Consider the following 24,105-nt stretch of genomic DNA (forward strand, 5'->3'; position numbering starts at 1 on the left):
CCAGGATGCGGGGCGCCGGTCCAGCACTCGTCGGCGCCTAGACCGCTGCAAGAGGAGACGGGGCTGTGGTGCGTGCTGTGGATGACAAGCTCCATTGACGAGGGGAGAGAGGGGTGCGTCTGCTGCTACTAGTCAGGCGACGCTGCTTCAATGGCAACGTCCGCCATTGCTTTTGCTGCGGGCTAAAGGAGATGAGAATGAGATAAGAATGACGTGTTGACGAAATCTAACGGCTGTGAGGGGATGGATCGGACGGCTCGGGACCCGGCTGATTTTCTAGGAAATCAACCGGATGATTTGTAGCAGCTGCCTTATATAATCTGGCCTCAAGCATGTTCACCTAGATTATTTTTATAATCAGATTATATAATGAAAATCGTTTATTTTCAACTGGCTGATAACAGGGACGCATAAGTCGCCTCTCTCTCCTGCCACGTGTCCAGAACGCACCCACCGCTTTTCTCTCTATCCATCTTATCTTCACCAACAACCAGAATCATTTTCCTCACGCATTCCGCTCTCTCATGTACCCCTGTTCTTTCACCAATGAAGCAGCAACGAGCCACTGGCGAGCCAGCTTTGAAGGGACGGAGCAGGGGCTGGATCATGGCATCCACTCGTGCCGCCGTGTGCTTCATCGCAGTGTCGACCGGCGCCGCCATGCTCTTCGTCCCTGTTATCAGCCAGTTGAAAATAAACGATTTCCATTATATAAACAGTAATCCAGGTTTTACATTGCATATAACCTATCTGTCCTCTGTTTTTTTAAAGAGGAGGGTGGCGGTGGTAGGAATGTAATTACCTCCAACTTTACAAGTGTAATGGGTCATTAGTAATTCATAATCTGATTTTAGCTGATATAGAGTAGATTATGAGTTTTTAATAATCTATCCATCTGGTTTTTATAATCTACTGTACACCATAAGTTGTCCTGTTTGGAGACATAATAGATTATAAAAACTGAATTATATAATCTGGATGGTTCTAAACAGGACGTTATTACCTTACCTTAGAGCATCTCTAGCTTAAAAGGCGAAACTGGAACGGAAAACGCATTCTAGCTTAAAACACGAAACTGCAATAGAAAACGCATTTTAAGGCTCTGTTCGAGCTGCGGACGAACATACCCTTTAAATTTAAACTGTAAATCAATTTTTTTTTATATTTTTTTCCACATCTTCTTTTTCCTCTCGCCCGTGTCCATGGTCAACTAATTTTGTTTCTAAAAGCCCACAAAGAACGCACGAAATGGTTAAATACAGAGCCGCCGACGCCAGGACGGCTCATACAAAACGACCGTCGCGGTAGCTGGCTAGCTCCGGTCGTCGAATCCACGAGCTAGCTAGCTCCGGTTGCCAATCCACATAGGAGCTAGTTAGCTAGCTCGCTCCCGTCCCTGAATCCTCGAGGAGCTAGCTAGCTCCAATCGTCGTTGCCGAATCCGGCCAGGACCGACAGGGTAGCTGTAAGGATGGGTGGGGCGGCGGTGACGGTCGGAGGCGGACGGGACGACGTTCGGGGGCGGGCGGGGCGACGTCCGGGACGGCACACGGCGGACGTGGACGGCGGACACGAAAGTTTCCGTGACATTTAGGCTCTCGCCAATTGCTTTCTCTCGATACAGGGCACTGTAGAAGCGGACGCGGAAATTGTGTTTTTGCAGATCAGAATGAGCTTTTTACCGTGCCGTGTAAAAAAAATTACAGGTCCGACGCGTTTGTAGAGTTTGATCGGGCAACTTTTTTTCGCGTGAACCCATATTTTGAAGGTTATTTTACAGGTGAGGGCATTATGCGGGGTCTGCTAGAGATGCTTTTAATGCGGAAATATGTGTCACTTAAATAAAAGCAATGCTACATCTACGAATGAGTTAATGTAAATTTTACGTAATTAGCCACATGGCATATTGTGATTGGGACGAGGGGGAGGTGCGGCCCACCCCACTTAAAATCATGGAGGGGGGGGGGGGAGAGAATTGTGTTCATGGAAGGTTACGTAGACTTTCGTAAGTCATTCATAAGTGTAGGATTTTCGCTTAAATAATGTATCTAATTGTATTTTAGTGCTAAATACATCTGTTTATACAACAAATATTTTTGGATAGAGGGAGTAGTTCGCAAGGGGGAAGGTCATTTGACTAACGTTTTCCGACAGTCACTAGGATGGGTTGAGATTTTCAGCCGGCATGAACGTTTTCTTTGAAAAACAAATCTCACGCGTTTTTGGCTTTTTAGTTAAGTTTCTTCGGATTGTTTCGACTTTTCGCATTGGTCTTTCTTAGCTTTTGAACGAAAACAAATTAAAAAAATTGCGAGCTAAAATAAATTGTTTTCTTTTACGAGAGACACGATTTTATTTTTACGAGAGGTACGTTTTTTGCTTCTGCAAAAGGCACAGGCGTGCCTCTCAAAAAGGAAAAAAGAAATGCATTTTTCTTTTTTGCGAGAGACATAAGTTAGCTTTCACCAGAGGCATTGTCGTGCCTCTTTGAAATAGAATAAAAACACGTTTCTTTCCTTCCGTGATTGGCACGGATTTTCTTTCGCTAGAGGCACTGTCGTGTCTCTCCGAAATGGAATAAAATATGTGTTTTTTCCTTCCGCATGAGGCTTGGTTTTTTTTTTCTGTGAGAGGCATAGATTTGCTTTCGCGAGAAGCATAGCCGTGCTTTTTAGAAACAAACAAAAACGTGTTTTTTTCGTTCCGTGAGAGGCACGACCATGCCTCTCGTAAAAAAAGTTTTTTTTTCTGATGAAAGCACAAATTTACTTCCGTGAGAGGCCGTGCCTCTTTTCTATAGGAAATAAATAGTGCTCCCGATTTAGCTTTTATTCGTGAATGTTTTTTTTTATCAAAACCTATCAACAGGGATCTAGTTTTCAAGATTTCAATGCGGAAAATCCAACGATGAAAATGGTACATAATTTAAACGCACGGTTCAACAGATAAGACATTTTAAATAAACAACTTTATGGAAAAAAGAAAAACTCCCAAATTGCAACAAGTGGCGTATATGTACTGTGCCACTTGTCCCGACCCGGAAGATGGGAATGCGTTTTCCTTGTTGGCCGGCGGGGAAAGCCACGACGACCCCTCAATTGGCCCAAAGGCCCATTAAATGTTATTTCAAGAAAATGCCATTAACAAAAAATAGAAAATGGAAAAAATGCCGCCAAGTTGCCATGTTCCTAGTCATGATCCAAAAATGTTGTTTGCAAAAAAACAAATGTCATTAAAAAGTGCCACCTCTCAATTTTAAAAATGCAATCCTCACAATAATAAAAATGGCATCTATTATAAATAAATATAGCATGCTCTCATTAATAAAACTGCTATGAAAATAAAAATAAAAATAACATCCTCTCACTATTAAAAATGTCATCATTTTAATGATAAAAGAATTCACCATCTCCTGGGCAACGTTCGTCAGTTACTTACCCATTCATAAAATTGTGGCAAATGTGAGCTAAAGAGAGCATCATCCTTGAACAGAACAATAGGGCTTACCCATATTAATTGTTCAATAATGACACTTATATATAGGCACAGAACGAAATCCTTGAACCAAACAATGGGACCTACCCATTTTAATTGCTCAATAATTATGCTTATTTATAGGGACAGAACATCATCCTTGAAACAAACAATGGGACCTATCCATTTTAATTGTTCAACAGTGATGCCTATTCATATAGAGGAACAACATCCTTGAAACAAACAACGAGAATTGGCCATTTTAATTGTTCAACAGTGATGCTTGGCCTCTCCCAGTGCACAAGTGATTAGATGAGTACACCTTTTGGGCATTGGAAGGGCTTGGTCTGGACAGCAGTAGCTGAATTCCATGCAATCCAGTCGATCTACTCCAGTCAGAAATTTCTTGGAGTACGCAATTTAACATACGAGCAGTTAGGCTGCTCATAGTGGGGAGTAACTTAGCCAAGTAACATGCACATGTTACTGGTCTATGTTACTACCTCCATAGTGGGTAGTAACATTTGTGGGATGTCATATTAATTAGGATATAGACTCATTTTGTATTGGTATGTGTGATGTTACTGTAACATAGCTAGTTACCACAAGCACCTCTCTCCTCATTAACTCACTGCCACATAAACAAATTTGCATTGTAATGTGTGATGTTACTACTATATTACTCCCCACTATGGCCAGCCTTAGTCAGAAATTTGTCGGGCACTCAGAGGCAGAGAATAGACAACCATCCACTAGCACAATTGCTGATGGCATGGACCATCTAATAATTAATCAAATGCACCCATCTGAGAGGGAGAGCCCCCTCTGTCCTGAATCTGTCGCAGACAATATCGACATAGATACAGACAAAGAGCCATGCCTTTTGTTGGCAACCATGAGGCCATACATCCACTCCACACCATCCTATTCGTCCATGATAATAGAAATGTTTACCAAGTGGACGCCGAATGAGCTGTGTACATTGCACTCTTCCTAAAAGGCAGTGGAAGAACCTTACTAGCTCCCCAAAAGGCATGGCCTCTCGAGCCAAGGATCGGTTCTTCAGATTAGTATTGTTTCACTTTCCACAGAAAAATTCTTCAGATTAGTATTATTTCTCTTTTCCATAGAAAAGTTCTTCAGTTTAGTACCATTGGTCGGCCATACATACAGAATGAAAAGTATTCATATGTGAAATGTCAATTATGAAGAAAATAAATACAGGAAATTATTTGATCTACTAATATAAAATAAATTATTTGATCTACTCCCTGTGTAAACTAATATAAAAGCAAAAAGTCGACAAATATATGAGACAAGTCACCCCTCGCGTCGCCTCCCCTCGGTCGACGCCAGGGGCCCCGAAACCCTAGCCACCAGAGAGTTCCTCTCCTTCCCCGGTCGCCGCTGCCGCCGGCTAGGGCCGTGGTGGCGGCAGGCCCTGCGCCTTAGTGCCAGGGCGGGGTGATAGCCGTGGAGTCCCAGCGAGGCGGAGGGGTCGTCGCGCGCGTGGATGACGGGGGCGGCAGTCAGGGCGGCGTCCTTGCTGCGCGGCGGCGTTCGTGGCCCTCATGGCCGGTCGTGGTCGGAGGTTGGATGGTGGCGGTGCAGCGCTCCATCTAGCAAGGGCGGCGGCTGCGTGCAAGGGCTACATCGAGGGCTGCGGATCTGGCGTGTCCTGCCCAGATCCGTCACGGCTTGATCTTGATCGGCCGGTGGCGCGAAGAGGATCGGGCTGGAGGCCCCTGCCGGCATGCCGACGGCGGCCTCGTCTACACGACGAGCCTTCCTCGGTTCCATCCAACCACGAGATCGGGGGGACGCGACTTCTGGTAAAAACCGCGCCGACCTCTGTCATGGCGGACAATGGCGACGTCTAGGACGTCGTTACCATCTTGAGGCATCGTTGTTGCAGGTCGTGGAACCACACTGGTGATGCTCCGAAGGAAACTCTAGATCTGGATCTATCGGTCGGACGACGATGGCATTTACGATGTCATTTCCCCCGTGAGGGCATCGTTTTGGAGTACGTGCTGGGTGGACGGGACAAGAGGAGGAGTTGTGTTTGTTCTACCGCGAGCCCTGCGGTGGATCCCGGCGGCATGGCGTTGCGGTATTCGGCGACATGCACGTGTAGACGGATACGTGCAGGATGGTGGTGCTGTCTGGCGCCGTGGTGGCGTCGACGGCAGACCTAGCAAGGAAGATGCGTCTGTTCTAGCTCTGGAGATGGAATGGTGGAAGATGGTGGAGGCAACCTCTGAGAATGTGCCGGACCGGTATGGGATCCAGTCCGAGTGGTGGCTGGGCTGGGGCATCCGGCTATAGATGTTAGGATTTGGTGCGATATTTGTTTGGTACTACCTCCGTCCGGAAATACTTGTCCTAGAAATGGATATAATGGATGTATCTATAACTAAAATAAGTCTAGATACATTCATCTTTAGGACAAGTATTTTCGGACGGAGGGAGTATTTGGCCCGGATATCCAGCACACCTTCATCAAGGGAGAGGAGTAGCAACAGGTGTTGCCTAGACGGTGCCTTCAGGCTGACTGATGTATTACTTTGTATGATCTATGTGAATAATTAATAAAATTGTTGTATGCATCATTCAGATGTAGAGGTCGGGGTATATCCTCCTTTTTCTAGAAAAATTAATATAAAAGCGTTTAGATTACTAAAATAATGTTCTAAATACTTTTATATTAGTTTAGGTGGGGTGAGAGTAGTTTACATCGACAAATCGCTTGAGAAATTTTCATGTAAATAAAGCAACATTATCATATAAGAAGTCGGCACCACAATCATACAAGAACCGGTTCATATTAATATGTCCAAATATATTGCCGGCTAAAACGATGGCTCTAGCGAGAGATCTCCCATTATATAAGCGCACATTGAAGCCAGACCACATGCATCTCTCCCATCCTTGACTTGAGATCTTCTTGCTCCCGAAACTTGAAGAAGCAGAGGCACCAAGCTCTGTCTCTAGGACAGGCATGGAGGAAGAGACGCCTACCACGGCTGGTCCGGGACCGGGACGGAAACACGATGACGGCGTCGACTCGGAGGATCCAGTGAGCACCCGCAATGGCATCAGCTCCCTCCAGCAGCCGCTGCTGAAGAGAAGCAACACCCTGACGGCCAACCACCTCGCCATGGTCGGCGCCAAGGTCTCGCACATTGAGAGCCTCGACTACGAGTGAGTATTCCGTCCATCAAATGCCCGATCCTTGGATGCCGGTCCACCGTGAACTGAGCATGGCGTGGTCTGCAGGATCATCGAGAACGATCTGTTCAAGCACGACTGGAGGAGCCGGTCCACCGTGGAGGTGCTGCAGTACGTGTTCCTCAAGTGGGCGCTGGCGTTCCTGGTGGGCCTCCTCACCGGCGTCATCGCGTCGCTCATCAACCTCGCCATCGAGAACATCTCCGGCATCAAGATGCTCCACATGGTCCAGCTCGTCCGGGAGAAACGGTACTGGGCAGGGTTCTTCTACTTCTCCGGCTTCAACTTGGCGCTCACGTTCGTCGCCGCCGTGCTCTGCGTCGTCTTCGCCCCCACCGCCGCCGGCCCGGGCATCCCCGAGATCAAGGCATACCTCAACGGCGTCGACACGCCCAACATGTTCGGCGCGCCGCAGCTCATTGTCAAGGTAATGATTAAGCCTTGATTTCTTTCTTCTTCCACGACGCGACAACTCGAAGCTGCACGACAGACATTCATGGATGGATCTTGGCATTGGTCTGTCTCAGATCATAGGTAGCATCTGCGCGGTGTCGTCGGGGCTGGATCTCGGCAAGGAAGGCCCGCTGGTGCACATCGGCGCGTGCCTTGCCAACCTGCTCAGCCAGGGCGGCTCCGGCCGGTTCCGCCTCCGCTGGAAATGGCTGCGCTACTTCAACAACGACCGCGACCGGCGCGACCTCATCACCTGCGGCGCGTCGTCCGGCGTGTGCGCGGCGTTCCGGTCGCCCGTGGGAGGCGTGCTGTTCGCGCTGGAGGAGGTGGCGACGTGGTGGCGGAGCGCGCTGCTCTGGCGCACCTTCTTCAGCACGGCGACCGTGGTGGTGGTGCTGCGCGGGTTCATCGAGGTGTGCCGCGGCGGGCGGTGCGGCCTCTTCGGCGAGGGCGGGCTCATCATCTTCGACGTCAGCGACGTCACCGTCCGGCACGGGCTGGGCGACCTCCTCCTGGTCACGCTCGTCGGCGTCATCGGCGGCGTCCTCGGCGCGCTCTACAACCACGTCCTCCACATGGTGCTCCGGCTCTACAACCTCATCAACGACAAGGGCCGGATGGCGAAGCTGGCGCTGGCGCTGGCCGTGTGCGTGTTCACGTCGGCGGGGCTGTACGTGCTCCCATTCGCCGTGCCGTGCACGCCGTGCGACCCGGCGTTCGGCACGGCGTGCCCGGCCACCGGGAGGAGCGGCAACTTCAAGCAGTTCAACTGCCCGGCCGGGCAGTACAACGACCTGGCCACCCTCCTGCACGCCACCAACGTGGACGCCACGCGCAACATCTTCTCCACGGGCACCCCCGGCGAGTTCCGGCTGGACTCGCTGCTCATCTTCTTCGCCATATACTGCGTGCTGGGGCTCTTCACCTTCGGCATCGCCGTGCCGTCGGGGCTCTTCCTGCCCATCATCCTCATGGGCGCCGCCTACGGCCGCATCGTGGCGCTCGTGCTCCAGAGCGCGGTGGGGGCGAGCATCGACCACGGGCTCTACGCCGTGCTGGGCGCGGCGGCGCTCATGTCGGGCTCCATGAGGATGACCGTCTCGCTCTGCGTCATCTTCCTGGAGCTCACCAACAACCTGACCCTGCTGCCCATGACCATGTTCGTGCTGCTCATCGCCAAGACCGTCGGCGACGCCTTCAACCCCAGCATCTACGAGATCATCCTCGACCTCAAGGGGCTTCCCTTCCTAGAACCCAAGCCGGAGCCATGGATGAAGGATCTCACCGTGGGCGAGCTCGCCGCCGCCAAACCGCGCACCATCAGCCTCCAGGTGATCGAGAAGGTGTCCAACGTCCTGGAGGTGCTGCGGAGCACCGGCCACAACGGGTTCCCGGTTGTGGACCGGCCGAGGCCCGGCTTGTCGGAGCTGCACGGGCTGGTCCTCCGGTCGCACCTGGTGGCCGTGCTGAGGAAGCGGTGGTTCCTGGCGGAGAAGAGGAGGACGGAGGAGTGGGAGGCCAGGGAGCGGTTCTCGTCGGTGGAGCTCGCCGACAAGAACTGCAAGATCGACGACATCGAGCTGACGCCGGAGGAGCTGGAGATGTACATCGACCTCCACCCGTTCACCAACACGACGCCGTACACCGTGGTGGAGACCATGTCGGTGGCCAAGGCCGTCGTGCTCTTCCGCTCCGTCGCGCTCCGGCACATGCTCATCATGCCCAAGTACCAGGGCCCCGAGGTGCCAAATCAAATGATTCACCAAGCTCCAAGCATCGACACATTGTTCTTGCGCATTTGGATCTGATGGTGGGTTGATTTTGGTGTGCAGATATCTCCGATTGTGGGGATCTTGACGAGGCAGGACCTGCGGGCGCACAACATCCTCGGCGCGTTTCCTCACCTGGCGAACAAGAGCAAGACGCACTGAAGCTCAAGCTGAAAGCTAAGACCATTTTTGGGAAATATTACCGTCAGACATGTTTCTTGTCTTGAAGCAAAGAGAACATGACTCACTTGTCTCACTTGCTTATACGAGACAAGACACCATTTTTGGGATTCTATGTTTTCTTCCTTCTTTTCTCTTTCTGATTCAGCCATTCAGGATTGGTTTGATTTTCTGCCCATGTAAAATCACGCATGCACGTGTCCAAAATACACACACACATACACACACCAGTTTTTTTTAATGTTTCAGAAAAGATTTGGAAAGCGAAATGTTCCAACTTATTGTCTGAGTTTTTTGTTTTTGTCATCTTTTAGGCGCCTCTGTTGGAGTTTGTTGTCAGCATTGACATCCACCTACGAACACGCGATCGTGCGCGCACACGCACAATTGTTTAAGCTGTATATACGCTGGAAAGAGCATTCAAAAATAGTTTTTGATCTTTCTCGGATCAAAGGTGCCATGTAAACAAAGTTTAAATGCTAACTATTTTAAATTAATCAAATATGTAGAAGAAAATATCAAGAACTGCGAAATATGTGGAAGAAATATCAAGAACTACAAAATAGAATGTGGTGTTGGTCCCTAGACGATGGCATTGCCCTTCTTGCCGCGACATTGCTTGAAGCTTTGAGAAGAGCGAGTGGTTGATGATGCACGGTGGTTCAGACCTTGCCAAACGGGCCGACCAGGCATGGCCCGACCCGGCAGGCCTAATCATGCTAGGCTTGGCCCAGCCCACACGTGCACGTTTAGCAAACGGGTAGTGACGTGCCATCCCATGTGTTGCGCCTCTAGGCCGAGGCATGACCTGGTTACTGAACGGGACGGTACGTTGGCCCGCACTTTTTTAACATGTTGTTCTTATTTTTAGGTTTATTAAGCTTTATATTAGGTTATATATATTAAAAATATTAAAAATACATAAAAAAATTAAAACAAGCCGTGTCATGCTGGCCCACATGCCTAGCCTGCATGCTTTGGCGCGGCCCAAGGCGCGTCGTGTGCCAGACCTGACTCGTTTAAATCGTGTCGTGCCTGGTCCATGATGGATCGTGTCGGTGTATTCGTGGGCTGGGCTGGTTGGCCCGGCCCATTTGGCCAGGTCAGCGGTTATCATCTGTCGTGGACTTATGATGAGGTGACATGACAACTGTGATAGAAATTGGGATCAACATCGGTTTTAGTCTGCATCGTCACAGCAGAAGGGTTTCACTTTTGCCGTGGCAATGGCAAGCATCAATGTCAGGTTTCAATTGCATCTATGAGACAACAAAGCAAATAAGCAATTGTATCAGATGACAAGTCACCATCGAAGCAAAAAAAAATGCAAGTCTAAAAAATGTAGCATATATTTACCTTGTCACCACCGAAGCAAAGAAAAAATGCAAGTCTAAAAATTTTAGCATATATTTACCACTTTAGCTACTTGTAAGTCTCCTGAAAATAGTTTTTGGGTCAGTCGATTTTCGCAAGGAGCCGCTGGAGGGAAGGAAGAAGCTAATGCCACAGGTGACGGCGTGCTGTTAAGCAGGGGTAGATCAGCAGCTCAAAGTAGAAGATGAACACTGAAACCGTTTCAGAGGTTGAAGCTGGTATGACCATCCATCTCACATCCGACGGCTCATAACGATCGACTGACCCAAATTCGTTTTTCAGTCACGTGACATCTAGCTAGTCCCTACATTTACATAACATCAGCACGTAGTTTTTGGTTACCCCAATCAATGCCTAGCCCTGCAACAAACCAGCGCATAATTCTGTACATAAATAACAGCTAGGGGCACTGGTAAAAAGAACCAATATGTAGGTGTTAAACTGCAGAAAGAACCAATATGTCAGCGGTTATAGATATATTATTTGAAATGAAGCATGCTTTATTGATGATTTTACGAAGCAGTCTTCTAACTCAGACATACCGCCTTCATGATGTGGTTGAATTTTGCGTGAATTTTCTGCTGTTCTGCTGTGCCATTAGTCCTTGCAGAAGCAGCTTCAGAACATAGCTTCGAAGCCTATGTGGTGACATAACGAAATGCAATATGTCAGCTGTTTTTGGAAGGGAAAAAAGATACAGTTAACGAAAAAAAAGGCAACTAAATCTGCAGGCTTTAACAGTCGAAGAGATGGACAGCTAGTATCGTGTTTCTGTATGAACAGTGGCAATAAATACTAATAAGGCCTTAAAAGAATCACCATATATAGGACGTGTTACGTCCAGAGTCCAGACACGAAGATTAATGACATTTTCCCATTCTAAAAGGACATTAAGTTCAAACAAGCCATTGCTTCAGAATAAAGAACATTACCTTCACGATCATTGCCTCTACTTTCTTTTCTCTGGGTTCAAGGCATTGCAGTTTACCCTCAATCTCGGAGCTCAAAGCACCCAGCTTCTGATTTTCATCTGCTATTATTTGATACCTTTCTTTCAGTTTCGCCTTGAGACGCTCCTCCCGTTCATGTACTGGTTGGAAGGGATTCATGGAACAATGTGGGGGAAACCGTAACTCTAAGAAAGGGAAGAACATATAAAATATATTTTACAAACTAGAACTATAACCTTTTCCAAATTTCTATAAAATGAAAAAGGTTTCACCTGAACCTTCTCGGGGGCCTTTACTAATTTGGACCTCAATTTGGAGTTGTCTAGGGCATGCTTAGTCAACTCAAAATCAGCTTGGGTTGTCTGCAGCACGAAACATAGATGCAACAAATATACATTATGCAGTGAGCTGTTGTTCTCCACAGAATATCAAACAATCGGCTTAAATTGGCGAGCGCAATATATCAGATGTTCAATATCCTCAGAAGCAGATGTCAAGACTCAAGAGTAAATGGTGGGTATTGTGCACAGGGTTCACTTTTCAGATGGTAAATTGTAGATACCCTGGTCCTATGTGGGCTGGAGCACTTGTACCCTACGAAGGGTTGATGTAGCTTCTCAAAGTTAAAATGGAATAGGAGATGTGTTAGGTAGGGCCAATAGCTCCTGTTCTAATGAAATCTGTGGCCCTATAAATAAATATATAGTACTTAATATTGCAAGTTATAACCAATCACAGTTAATGCACCTTGTTGTGATTAAGGCTCATACTTTTTCAAGCTAGTTTGAACTCCAATTTAGTTTGATTTGGCAGATCTCCAGCTTTCAGGTTTCAAAAAGGATGGTAGGAGAGCTCTGGGTTTATTGCACCAGAAGCTTTCAAATTAAGTCCATACTTACCATGTAAATTAAGTCTAGTACAACAAGATCTCAAATTAGACTAAATTAACCAGATGTCCAACAAGTATTTGTGTTAGAAATATGCCCTAGAGGCAATAATAAATTATTTATTATTATATTTCCTTGTTCATGATAATCGTTTATTATCCATGCTACAATTGTATTGATTTGAAACTTAGTTACATGCGTGGATACATAGACAACACTATGTCCCTAGTGAGCCTCTACTAGACTAGCTCATTGATCAAAGATGGTTAAGGTTTCATAACCATAGACTTGAGTTGTCGTTTGATAACGGGATCACATCATGAGGAGAATGATGTGATAGACAAGACCCAATCGTAAGCATAACATTTGATTGTATCACTAAGTTTACTGCTATTGCTTTCTACATGTCAAGTATCTGTTCCTAAGACCATGAGATCATGCAACTTCCTAACACCGGAGGAATGCCTTATGTGTATCAAACGTCACAACGTAACTGGATGATCATAAAGATTCTCTACAGGTATCTCCGAGGGTGTTTGTTGGGTTGGCATGGATCGAGACTGGGATTTGTCACTCTATTTGACGGAGAGGTGTCTCTAGGCCCTCTCGGTAATACAACACTACAAGAAGTTTGCAAGTAATTTGACTAAGGAGTTAGTCACGGGATCTTGTATTACTAAACGAGTAAAGAGACTTGTCGATAACGAGATTGAACTTGGTATTGAGATATCGACGATCGTATCTCGGGAAAGTAACATACCATTGGACAAAGGGAAATGGATACAAGATTGATTGAATCCTTGGCATCATGGTTCGACCAATAAAGATCTTTGTGGAATATGTGGGAACCAATATGGGCATCCAGGTCGCGCTATTGGTTATTGACCAGAGAGGTGTCTCGGTCATGTGTAGATGATTCTGGAACCCGTAGATGTAAGAGCACAATTTCTCCTAAGTAATTTTGGTGGTTGATGAAGATACCCTTTGCGGACTAATCGTGTCTGATATGCTTTCAGATAATTATCACGTGGTATGAGACGGTTATATTCCCCTCAGTGAATCAAAGTGAAGACGTTGCTTAGCTATTGATTTAGGGTTGGTGGAATCGAGTCATAGATAATCTCGTACTATCAAGAGGGGATCCGCGTTTGGAAAGGTTGGGTGGAACAATATCTCTCACTCTTGGACCCCATCATTTTCCTGGATCAATGGAGTTCCCGTGAAAAGTGCCCAGAATTTAATCTAAGCGGAAGTACCGCTCCAGCGGTACTGACAGACTCAAGAGCCGGGCACACTACCGCTTATATTATTCTTCTGGTGTCGAGAAGGGGTTTTCTTCTTTTAAGAGGAAGTACCGCCCGAGGTGAGCGATAGTACCGCTCCAGCGGTACTACCACCCGTCTCTGCCGCTCTCACTTTCGCTTATTTTTTCACTTTTTTGGTTCTGCTTAGCAATTATTTTTGGAGCGCAAGTTGTAAGTGGAAGTACCACCCTCGGTAGTACTTCCGCCCTACCTCCACTATTTCCTGAGTGGCGGTAGTATCACTGGTTGCAGCGGTACTACCTCTCTAGCGGAACTTCCGCTCCTGTCTGTTGTGTGCCCAACCTGCTTCTACCGTGCAAGAGGTAGTACCGCTCCTGCACGATTTGTGGGCAGATAATGGTCTAATTCCTCCTCCACTATATAAGTGGGTCTTCTTCCCCGTGGAGACTCACCTTTTCCCCTCCAGCTCCATTGTTGCCCCAAAAGCTCAAATTTTCTCGATTTCCCTCCCTAGCCATCAACTCTTGTTAATTCTCTAGGGTTTGGAGGAGAAGGCCTTCCCCCACACTTCCACCAAGAGAAAAGCCGTTCCCCCCATTAATCCCTCGCGGATCTTGTTACTCTTGGGTGTTTGAGCACCCTAGACGAAATATGTCACCTCGAAGCAATATTCCATTGTGGTGAAGCTTCGTGGTCTCGTTGGGTGCCTCCAATTTAGTTGTGGAGATTGCCCCAACCTTGTTTGTAAAGGTCCGGTCGCCGCCTTCAAGAGAACCACTTAGTGGAATCACGACACCTCGCATCTTGTGAGGGCGTGAGGAGAATACGGTGGCCTTCGTGGCATCTTGGGAAGCATTTTTCCTCCACACAGCTCCAACAGAGACGTACTTCCCCTCAAATGGAAGGAAATTCGGAAACACATCCTCATCTTCATTGGTTCCACTTGTGGTTATTTCTTACCTTTACTTGTATTTACTTCTTGCTCACTATTGTTGTTGTTAGCATCATATAGGTTGCTCACATATTTGCATATCTAGACAACCTATTTATTTCTTAACTTAATTTGTTAAAAGAAAAGATTAAAATTTGTAAGTTGCCTATTCACGTCCCCTCTAGTCAACCATATTGATCCTTTTAGTAGGGTCGACACGCTTAACGTTCCGTGATGATATAGTTTTATTGCGTTATGTATGTTGGTGACTGAATATTCTTCGGAGTGCCGGATGAGACCCCGGACATCATGAGGAGCTCCGGAATGGTCTGGAGGTAAATATTTATATATGGGAAGTCACATTTTAGCTACCGGAAAAGTTTTTTTTAGTATTGTAGCGAGAATCTTCTAGAAGGTTTTGGAAACTTCCGGAGGAGTCCGGAAGTCCACCAAGGGTTCCACCACATCCCAAGAGTTTTCTTGGGCTGAGGGGAGTCACCCTGGCCTTATTGGGCCAGGCGCAAAAGTCCCTCAAGGCCCATGTAGCTTGGGAGAGGTGGAAAGTCAACGTGTGTATGGAAAGAGAGGGAATTGGACTAGGAGTCCAACTCCTCCCACTTGGTTGCGGCCTAGGGATTGTAGGGTAAGTTCCCCATGCCCCTCCACCTATATATAGAGGGGAGGGAGCATCCCAAGAGGACACACCAAGCCCTTGGCGCCGCTCTCTCTCCCCGGGTCGTTTTCTCCTTCATTTGCAGTTTCGATAGCACACAGCGTAGGCCTGCCGGGATAGCACCACCACCGCCGCCACCACCCATCGTGTTGCCATAGAACTCATCTACTACTCTTCCCTCATTCACTGGATCAAGGAGGTGGATATTTCATCCAGCTACACATGCGTTGAACACGGAGGTGTCGTATGTTCGGCACTAGATCGGAACGGATCACGATTGGATCATGAAGACGTACGTCTACATCAAACGCGATATATACACTTACGCTTAGCGATCTACAAGGGTATGTAGATACATTCCCCCTCTCATAGATCTGCATCTCCATTGATAGATCTTGCATGTGCATAGGAAATTTTTTGTTTCCCATGCAACATTCCCCAACATTGGTACGAGAGCTAGGTCTATGCATAGATGATATGCACGAGTAGAACACAAATTGTTTGTCGTCGTTGATGTTCAGATTGCTTACTTCCTTAGTCTTGTTTTGATTCAGCAGTATTGTGGGATGAAGCGGCCCGGGCCAACCTTACTTTTCCACCTGCAAGAGACCGTTTCCACCGACTGACATGTAACTTGGTTGCATAAAGGTGGTTGGCGGGTGTCTGTCTCTCCCACATTAGTTGTATCAGATTCGACAGAGATGGTCCTTCTAGAAGGTAAAATAGAAACTTGAATACCACCATTGTGACTTCATGTCGGTAATAACGGTTATTGCTAGTTGCCCATATGAGCCACATAAAACTTGCAACAACAAAGTAGAGGACATCTAACTTGTTTTTGCGGGGCATGTTTGTGATGTGATATGGCTAGAGACGCGATTTGATATATGTGATGTCTGAGATGATCATTTTTTGTACATATTATCACGACTTGCATGTCGATGAGCATGTCAACCAACAGGAGTGATAGGGTTGTCTTTAATTTATTTGTTCCATGTGCTTTATTTTATCGATGTGAGTTAGTAATAGTTGTAGAAGCAATAGTTGGTGCGAAAACCAGATGATGACACGATGATGGATATCATGATGATGGAGATCATGGTGTCATGCCGGTGACAATGGATATCATGTCGGTGCTTTGGAGATGGATATCAAAAGCACAATATGATGATGGCCATATTATGTCACTTATATGATTTGCATATGATGTTTATCTTTTATGCATCTTATTTTTCTTAGGACGACGGTAGCACTATAAGGTGATTCCTCACTAAAATTTCAAGATAAAATTGTGTTCTCCCCAAGTGTGCACCATTGCGAAGTTTCGTCGTTTTGAAACACCTCATGATGATCGGGTGTGATAGACTCTACGTTCGTATACAACAGGTGTAAGCCAGTATTGCACATGCAGAACACTTGGGTTAAACTTGATGAGCCTAGCATATACATACATGGACTCGGAACATAGGAGACCAAAAGGTCGAACATGACTCATATAGTAGATATTATCAACATGGATATGTTAACCATTGAAACCACCTCATCTCATGTGATGATCGGACTTGGGTTGGTGGATTTGGATCGTGTTACACTCAGACAACCCGAGGGATGTTGATTTGAGTCGGAGTTCTTTAGTATTATGATTAATTGAACTCATTATCATGAGTATAGTCTAAGTTGTCGTTGCAAAGTATGTTGTAGATCAATAGATCGCGTTGTAGCTCCCCTGTATTTTGATACGTTCCTAGAGAAAACTAAAGTTGAAAGAGGATAGTAGAAATTATGCGTACTAGGTCCGTAAACCGAGGATTGTCCTCATTGCTGCAAAGAAGGCTTATATCCTTGTTGCACCACTCGTTTTGCCACCCCCTCAAGAGTCATATGTGAGTGTTGTGAACATATGACAGACATGTTGTTGATGACTACTTTATAGTTCAATGTGTCATGCTTTACGGCTTAGAATTGAGGCTCCCAAGTCGTTTTGAACGTCACGGAGCATATGAGGTGTGCCAAGAGCTGAAATTAGAATTTCAGGCTCATGCCCATATTGAGAGGTATGAGACCTCCAACAAGACTCTTTGCCTGCAAGATGAAGGAGAACAACTCAATCGATGAGCATGTGCTCAGATTGTCTAGGTGCTATGATACGTCTCCAACGTATATAATTTTAGATTATTCCATGTTGTTATATTATCATTCTTGGATGTTCTGTGATCATTTATAGCAACTTTATATAACTTTCTGGGACTAACCTATTGACATAGTGCCTAGTGCTAGTTGATGTTGTTTTCCTTCGCAGAAGATCAATATCAGATGAAGTCCAAATTCAACGAAACTTTACAGCGATTTTTTGGACCAGAAGGAAACTTGGGAGCCAAGGAGGATCACCAGATGAAGCCCGGGAAGCCCACTAGGCACGAAGGCGTGCCCAGGGCCCCTGGCGCGACCTGGTGTCTAGTGGGGCCCTCGAGCGCCTCCTTCGCTACCTTTGAGATCTATAAATACCCGAGTATTCAGAAGACCCTAGGAGAGTCAACAAAAAATCCTTCTAACCGCCGCAAGTTCCATAAGCCACGAAACCCAATCTAGAGCTTGTTTTGAAGATGAACACTATCATGGAGGGGTTCATCATCCTCATTAGTGCTCCTCCGATGATGTGTGACTAGTTCATATCAGACCTACAGGTCCGTGATGCCTATATACATGATCATTGTCTTGGATATCATCATAATTATTTTCTATTCTATCAATTGCCCGACAGTAATTTGTCTACCCACCGTTTGCTATTTTCTTGAGAGAAGCCATTGGTGAAAGCTACGGCCCCCGGGTCTACTCCACATCATCTATTTGCAATCTCTACTTTGTTATTCGCGTTACTATTTTATTTGATCTTTTATTTTCATATATATATATCATCCAAAATCCTAAAATACCTTGTTGTATTTTATTTGCTATCACTTTGATTTGCATTTATCAATCTATCCTTACTTTACCCACGAGGGAATGACAACCCCTCCATGCGTTGGGTTGCGAGGATTTGTTATTTGTGTGCAGGTGTCGCTTACATAGTCTTGTGGATCTTCCTACTGGATTGATACATTGGTTTCATAACTGAGGAAATACTTGTCATCGTTGTGCTACATCACCCTTTAAGCTTTGAGAGAAACCAACGCAAATCAGCGGGGAGTCAAGATTTCTCGCGCCGTTGCCGAGGAAGATCAAGTCAAGATCTATCGGGTTCCTACACACAACTCTCATCTCCTTGCAATTACATTATTTGCCATTTGCCTCTCATTTTCCTATCCCCCACTTGACAAAATTTTGTCTTTTTATTTGCCTTTTTTCCATTTGCCGTTTTCTTGTCGGATCTCTTGTTTGCGTAGTCACGATGACTCAAGAAAACACTAAGTTGTGTGATTTTTCCAATATAAAAAACAATGATTTTATTAGCAATCCGATTGTTCCCCCGCCACTAGTCTGGAGTCTTATATTATTAATGTCTCTTTGTTGAATCTTGCTATGAAGGAGCGATTTTCTGGTACTCATAATGAGGATGCCGCGTCCCATCTAAACACTTTCATAGAATTGTGTGATATGCAAAAGAATAAAATGTGGACAATGATATTGTCAAGTTGAAAATATTTCCTTTCTCTTTGCATGATCATGCTAACATTTGGTTTTCTTATTTGCCACAAAATAGTATCGATTCTTGGAACAAGTGCAAAGATGATTTTATCACAAAGTATTTTCCTTCGGTGAAAATTATTTCTCTTGGAAATCAGATTATGAATTTTAAACAACTTGAGCATGAGCATGTTTCCCAATCTTGGGAAAGGATGAAATTGATGATAAGAAATTTCCCAACTCATGGTTTGAATTTGTGGATGATCATACAATTTTTTTATGCGGGATTGAATTTTGTTTCTAGAGATATTTTAGATTCCGCCGCGGGTGGTACTTTTATGGAAATTACTTTGAGTGATGCTAATAAATTGCTTGATAATGTTATGGCTAATTATTCACAATAACATACTGAGACAACTCCTACTAGTAAAAAAGTTAATTCTATTAAAGAGTTGATGCTTTGAGTGATAAAGTTGATGCTCTTATGAAATTTGTTGCTACTAAGCATGATCCAATTGATCCTAATGATGTGCCTTTGTCTACTTTGAGAAAAATAATGATCACATAGATGTCAATTTTGTCCATAAACAACTTTAATAATAATGCTTATAGGAAGAATTTAATCCTAGGTCGTATCTTGGAGGTCCTTCAAATAATTATGGTAAATCCTATGGTAATTCTCATAATAATAATGCTAGGATACCCTTTGATATTGACAGTAATATTAAGGAATTTATTAATGCTAAAAAAATCTTTCAATAATATGACAGAAGAGAAGTTGAAAAAGATTGATAATATGTCTAAAAGCATTGATGGAATTTCGCATGATATAGAAAATCTCAAGAATATGTTTTTCCTAAGGTTGATATTAATGAATCAATTAAAGCTTTATATGTTTCATAGATGAAAGTAAGAAAAGAACCGCTATGCTTAGAGCTAAACGAGAATTTCTGAAAGAGCGTCTCCCGATTGCTTTCATTAAAATCATGAAGAAATTAAAATGATTTGTGTTTCTTCTATTGATTCCCTGTTTAGTAATGTTAAAATTAATGATGAGGGAATAGAACAAGAGTCAACTTTAGATAGAGGGTGTTCCCATGATTTGGAGGGTGAAAATCCTATTGAAAAATTTGATAAAAGTGGGATTGAAGATGTCAAAACTTTAGCTAGTGATGCAACCACTATTTTGGATTGCAAAAACTTTAATTTCGATAGTTTCTCTTTGATTGAGTGTATTTCTATGTTTCAATATATGATAAATTCACCCAATGCCTATGAACAAAATAAATCTTTTACTAAACATATTTCAGATCCGGTAATAAAAGCTTTGGAGGAAAAGTTATAATTAGAGATTTTGATTCCTAGAAAATTATATGATGAATGGGAAGCCACCATTAAGATCAAGGTTAAGAATTCTGAGTGGTATGCTTTATGAGATTTGAGTGCTAGTGTTCCCACAATTCCGAAATCCCTTTGTGAAGTGCTTGGTGTTACCAATATTGAAGAATGTTCTCTCAATTTGCACTTGGCGGATTCTACTACTGAAAAATATGTGGGAAGAATTAATGATGTTCTTATTCTTTCAAATAGGGATTATGTGCCCTACATTTTATTTTTCTTGATATTGATTGCAATCCGTGTTGTCCAATAATTCTTGGTAGACTATTCTTGCGTACTATAGGAGTCATGATTGATATGAAAGAAGGGAATATTAAATTTCAGTTTCCACTAAGAAAAGGCATGGAATACTTCCCTCGAAATAAGATTAAATTACCATATGAATCAATCATGAGGGAAACCAATGGATCAATCACTAAGGATGACATCACTTAAAATCTATGCTATATGCCTAGCTAGCGGCGTAAAACGATAGCGCTTGTTGGGAGGCAACCGAGTGAATACAATTTATTTTTCACTTTTGCTTTCTGTTATTTAGTGTTTGCACAATTATGCTACATTTACAGTTGTGTTTTATTTAGTGTTTGTGCCAAGTAAAGCCTTTGGGATCATGTGGAGTGTTAGTTGCTTTAATCCTATTGAAATACAAAATTTTTGCGTCCAGTACAAATAATCAAAAAAATCACAGAAACTTAAAAAGTGTATGAATGTTTTATAGAAGATTGATATACAAATTCCCTACGTTGTCCTAATTTTTCAGAATTTTTGGAGTTACAGAAGTATGAGTAAAATTTGAGTCTTTACAAACCGTTCTGTTTTTGACATATTCTGTTTTCTTTGCATTATGTGCTTGTTTTGATGATTCTATTGTCTATATCGGGGGGGGGGGGGTATAATCCATTGTAAGCTAGAATACAGTAGGTATAATGCAAAAAAATTGAATAGGTTTTCAAAAGTACCTAAAGTAAAATTTGGTTTTCTTATACTAATGGATCTCACAAAAAAATTGTTGAGTTTTGTGTGATTGAAGTTTTCAAGTTTTGAGTGAGATTACGATGAATGAAGGAATAAGGAGTGATAAAAGCCTAATCTTGGGGATTCCCCATGGTACCCCGGGGTAATATCCAATGAGTACCAAGAAACTAGGTTTGGGTATGCCCCAGAAGGCATCCCCTCTTTCTTCTAACAACCATCGGTAATTTTACTTGGACCTATATTTTTACTCATCACATATCATGAGTTTTGCTTGGAGCTTCTTGTATCATTTGTGTCTTTGCTTTCTTCACTGTTTAGTTTGAAATAATAAACCTTGCTGGACGCACCAATTTGAGAGACACAAATTATGCTATGATTTGTTAGAATCGCTCTTTATGCTTCGCTTCAATTTTTTGAGCCATGGAATTGCTCAAGTGCTTCACTTATATATTTTTGAGCACATCGGTGTTGTTATTTTGAAAAAAAATCTCTCATGCTTCACTTAGATTATTTTGAGAGTAGTAGATATTTGGAAGAAATCCTCTCTTGCTTCACTTATACTCCTGATGACCCACAAGTATAGGGTATCAATCGTAGTCCTTTCGATAAGTAAGAGTGTCGAACCCAACCAGGAGCAGAAGGATCTCACAAGTGGTTTTCAGCAAGGTAAAATCTACAGGCACTGAAATTGTCGGTAACAAGTGATTGTGTGGTGAGATGATCCGTAGCAAGAAACAAGTAACAAAAGTAGCAACGGTGCAGCAAAGTGGCCCAATACCTTTTGTAGAAGGGACAAGCCTGGACAAAGTCTTATAGGAGGAAAAACGCTCCCGAGGACACACGAGAGTTTCTGTCATGCTAGTTTCATCATGTTCATATGATTCGCGTTCGTTACTTTGATAGTTTGATATGTGGGTGGGCCAGCGCTTGGGTACTGCCCTTACTTGGACAAGCATCCCACTTATGATTAACCCCTCTCGCAAGCATCTGCAACTACGAAAGAAGAATTAGGGCAAAGTCTAACCATATCATTAAACTAGTGGATCCAAATCAGCCCCTTACGAAGCAACGCATAAACTAGGGTTTAAGCTTCTGTCACTCTAGCAACCCATCATCTACTTACTACTTCCCAATGCCTTCCTCTAGGCCCAAATAATGGTGAAGTGTTATGTAGTCGACGTTCACATAACACCACTAGAGGAAAAACAACATACAACATATCAAAATACCGAACGAATACCAAATTCACATGACTACTATTAGCATGACTTATCCCATGTCCTCGGGAACAAAAGTAACTACTCACAAAGCATAATCATATTCATGACCAGAGAGGTAATGAGTAGCATCAAGGATCTGAACATAAACTCTTCCACTAAATAATCCAACTAGCATCAACTACAAAGAGTAATCAACACTACTAGCAACCTTACAAGTACTAATCGGAGTCGCGAGACGGAGATTGGTTACAAGTGATGAACTAGGGTTTGGAGATGAGATGGTGCCGATGAAGATGTTGATGGTGACGAGTCCCCTCCGATGAGAGGAGTGTTGGTGATGACGATGGCGATGATTTCCCCCTCCGGAAGGGAAGTTTCCCTGGCAGGATCGTCCTGCGGGAGCTCTAGATTGTTTCTGCTCAAGTTCCTCCTCGTGGCGGTGGCGAATCCACGAAAGAAATCCTCCCTGATTTTTTTCTGGACGAAACCCTTCATATAGCACAAGAGGGGGGCTAGTGGGCCAACAGGCTGCCCACAAGCCCTCATGGCACGGCCTGGGGGGTGGCCGCGCCGTGCAGGCTTGTGGCCACCTGCTGGTGCCCCTCTCGCGCTTCTTCGGCCCAGTATTTTTTATAAATCCGGAAAAAAAATCCTCGTTGATTTTTACGGCGTTTGGAGTTGCGCATAATAGGTATCTCAACTTTGCTCCACTTTCCGGCCAGAATTCCAGCTGTCGGCATCCTCCCTATTCATGTAAACCTTGCAAAATAAGAGAGAAAAGGCATAAGTATTGTACCGTTAAGTGAAATAACAGCCCAAGAAGCGATACATATCAACATGAAAACATGATGAAAAATGGACGTATGAACTCCCCCAAGCTTAGACCTCGCTTGTCCTCAAGCGAAACCCTAGCTCAATAAATATGTCCACATGTTTAGGGAGAGAGGTGTCGAAAAAACAAGATACGAACATGCATGCATCATGATCATGATCAGAACAGCAATACCAACATATAATCTCTCATGCTAAAGTGATAAGTCCTTCACAAAGTAAAGCATGGATCAAGAACCTTACCGAGAAGTAACAACCGATAGCCTTTAGTCATTGAAGCAATTGCAATTTATCACAACATAAGAAAGAGTCAAATAAGAGCTTGTAAAGCAAATCCACATAGTCAATCATTCTTTCGTTCTCTACAATTGCTACAACTCACATGGTACTCATGAGATCAAAGTTTCAGCTGGACACAGAGAAAGATAGGGGCTTACAGTTTTGGCTCCCAACTGCTTACCTCAAGGGTAATGTCAACAATAATAATTCATGAATACTTACCTCCAAGTTTACATATGAATATAGATCTTTCCCAAGCATATGACGTTAGCCAAGACAAAGGTGAAATAAGGAATTGGTGAAGATCACCATGGCTCTTTCAAGGGAAAAAAGGAAAGGTAGAAGATAGGCCCTTCGCAGAGGGAAGCAGAGGTTGTCATGCACTTTTGAGGTTTGGATGCGTGTCCTCTTAGTGCGGAGGAACGTCACTTTATATTGCCTCTTGTGATAAAGAACTTTATTATGCAGTCTGTCGCTTTTATGTCTTCCTCATCACAGGTTCGTATAAAGCTTATTTTCCACACACTAATAGATCATACATATTAGAGAGAAATTTTTATTGCTTGCACCGATGACAACTTACTTGAGGGA

The 24,105-nt window shown here is 44.2% G+C and overlaps 1 protein-coding gene across 1 annotated transcript; it reads left to right on the plus strand.

The window, feature by feature from the left end:
* Positions 1 to 6,367: 6,367 nt before the first annotated feature.
* Positions 6,368 to 9,386, plus strand: LOC123402053 (chloride channel protein CLC-a-like). Its single transcript, XM_045095914.1, has 4 exons — positions 6,368 to 6,678; positions 6,754 to 7,132; positions 7,233 to 8,900; positions 8,991 to 9,386. Exons 1-4 carry the CDS (start codon positions 6,476 to 6,478, stop codon positions 9,087 to 9,089), a joined length of 2,349 nt encoding a protein of 782 aa, XP_044951849.1. The 5' UTR covers positions 6,368 to 6,475; the 3' UTR covers positions 9,090 to 9,386.
* Positions 9,387 to 24,105: the final 14,719 nt, after the last annotated feature.

The sequence above is a fragment of the Hordeum vulgare genome, chromosome 6H, assembly GCF_904849725.1.
Source record: "Hordeum vulgare subsp. vulgare chromosome 6H, MorexV3_pseudomolecules_assembly, whole genome shotgun sequence".
In the NCBI taxonomy this organism is placed as follows: Eukaryota; Viridiplantae; Streptophyta; class Magnoliopsida; order Poales; family Poaceae; genus Hordeum; species Hordeum vulgare.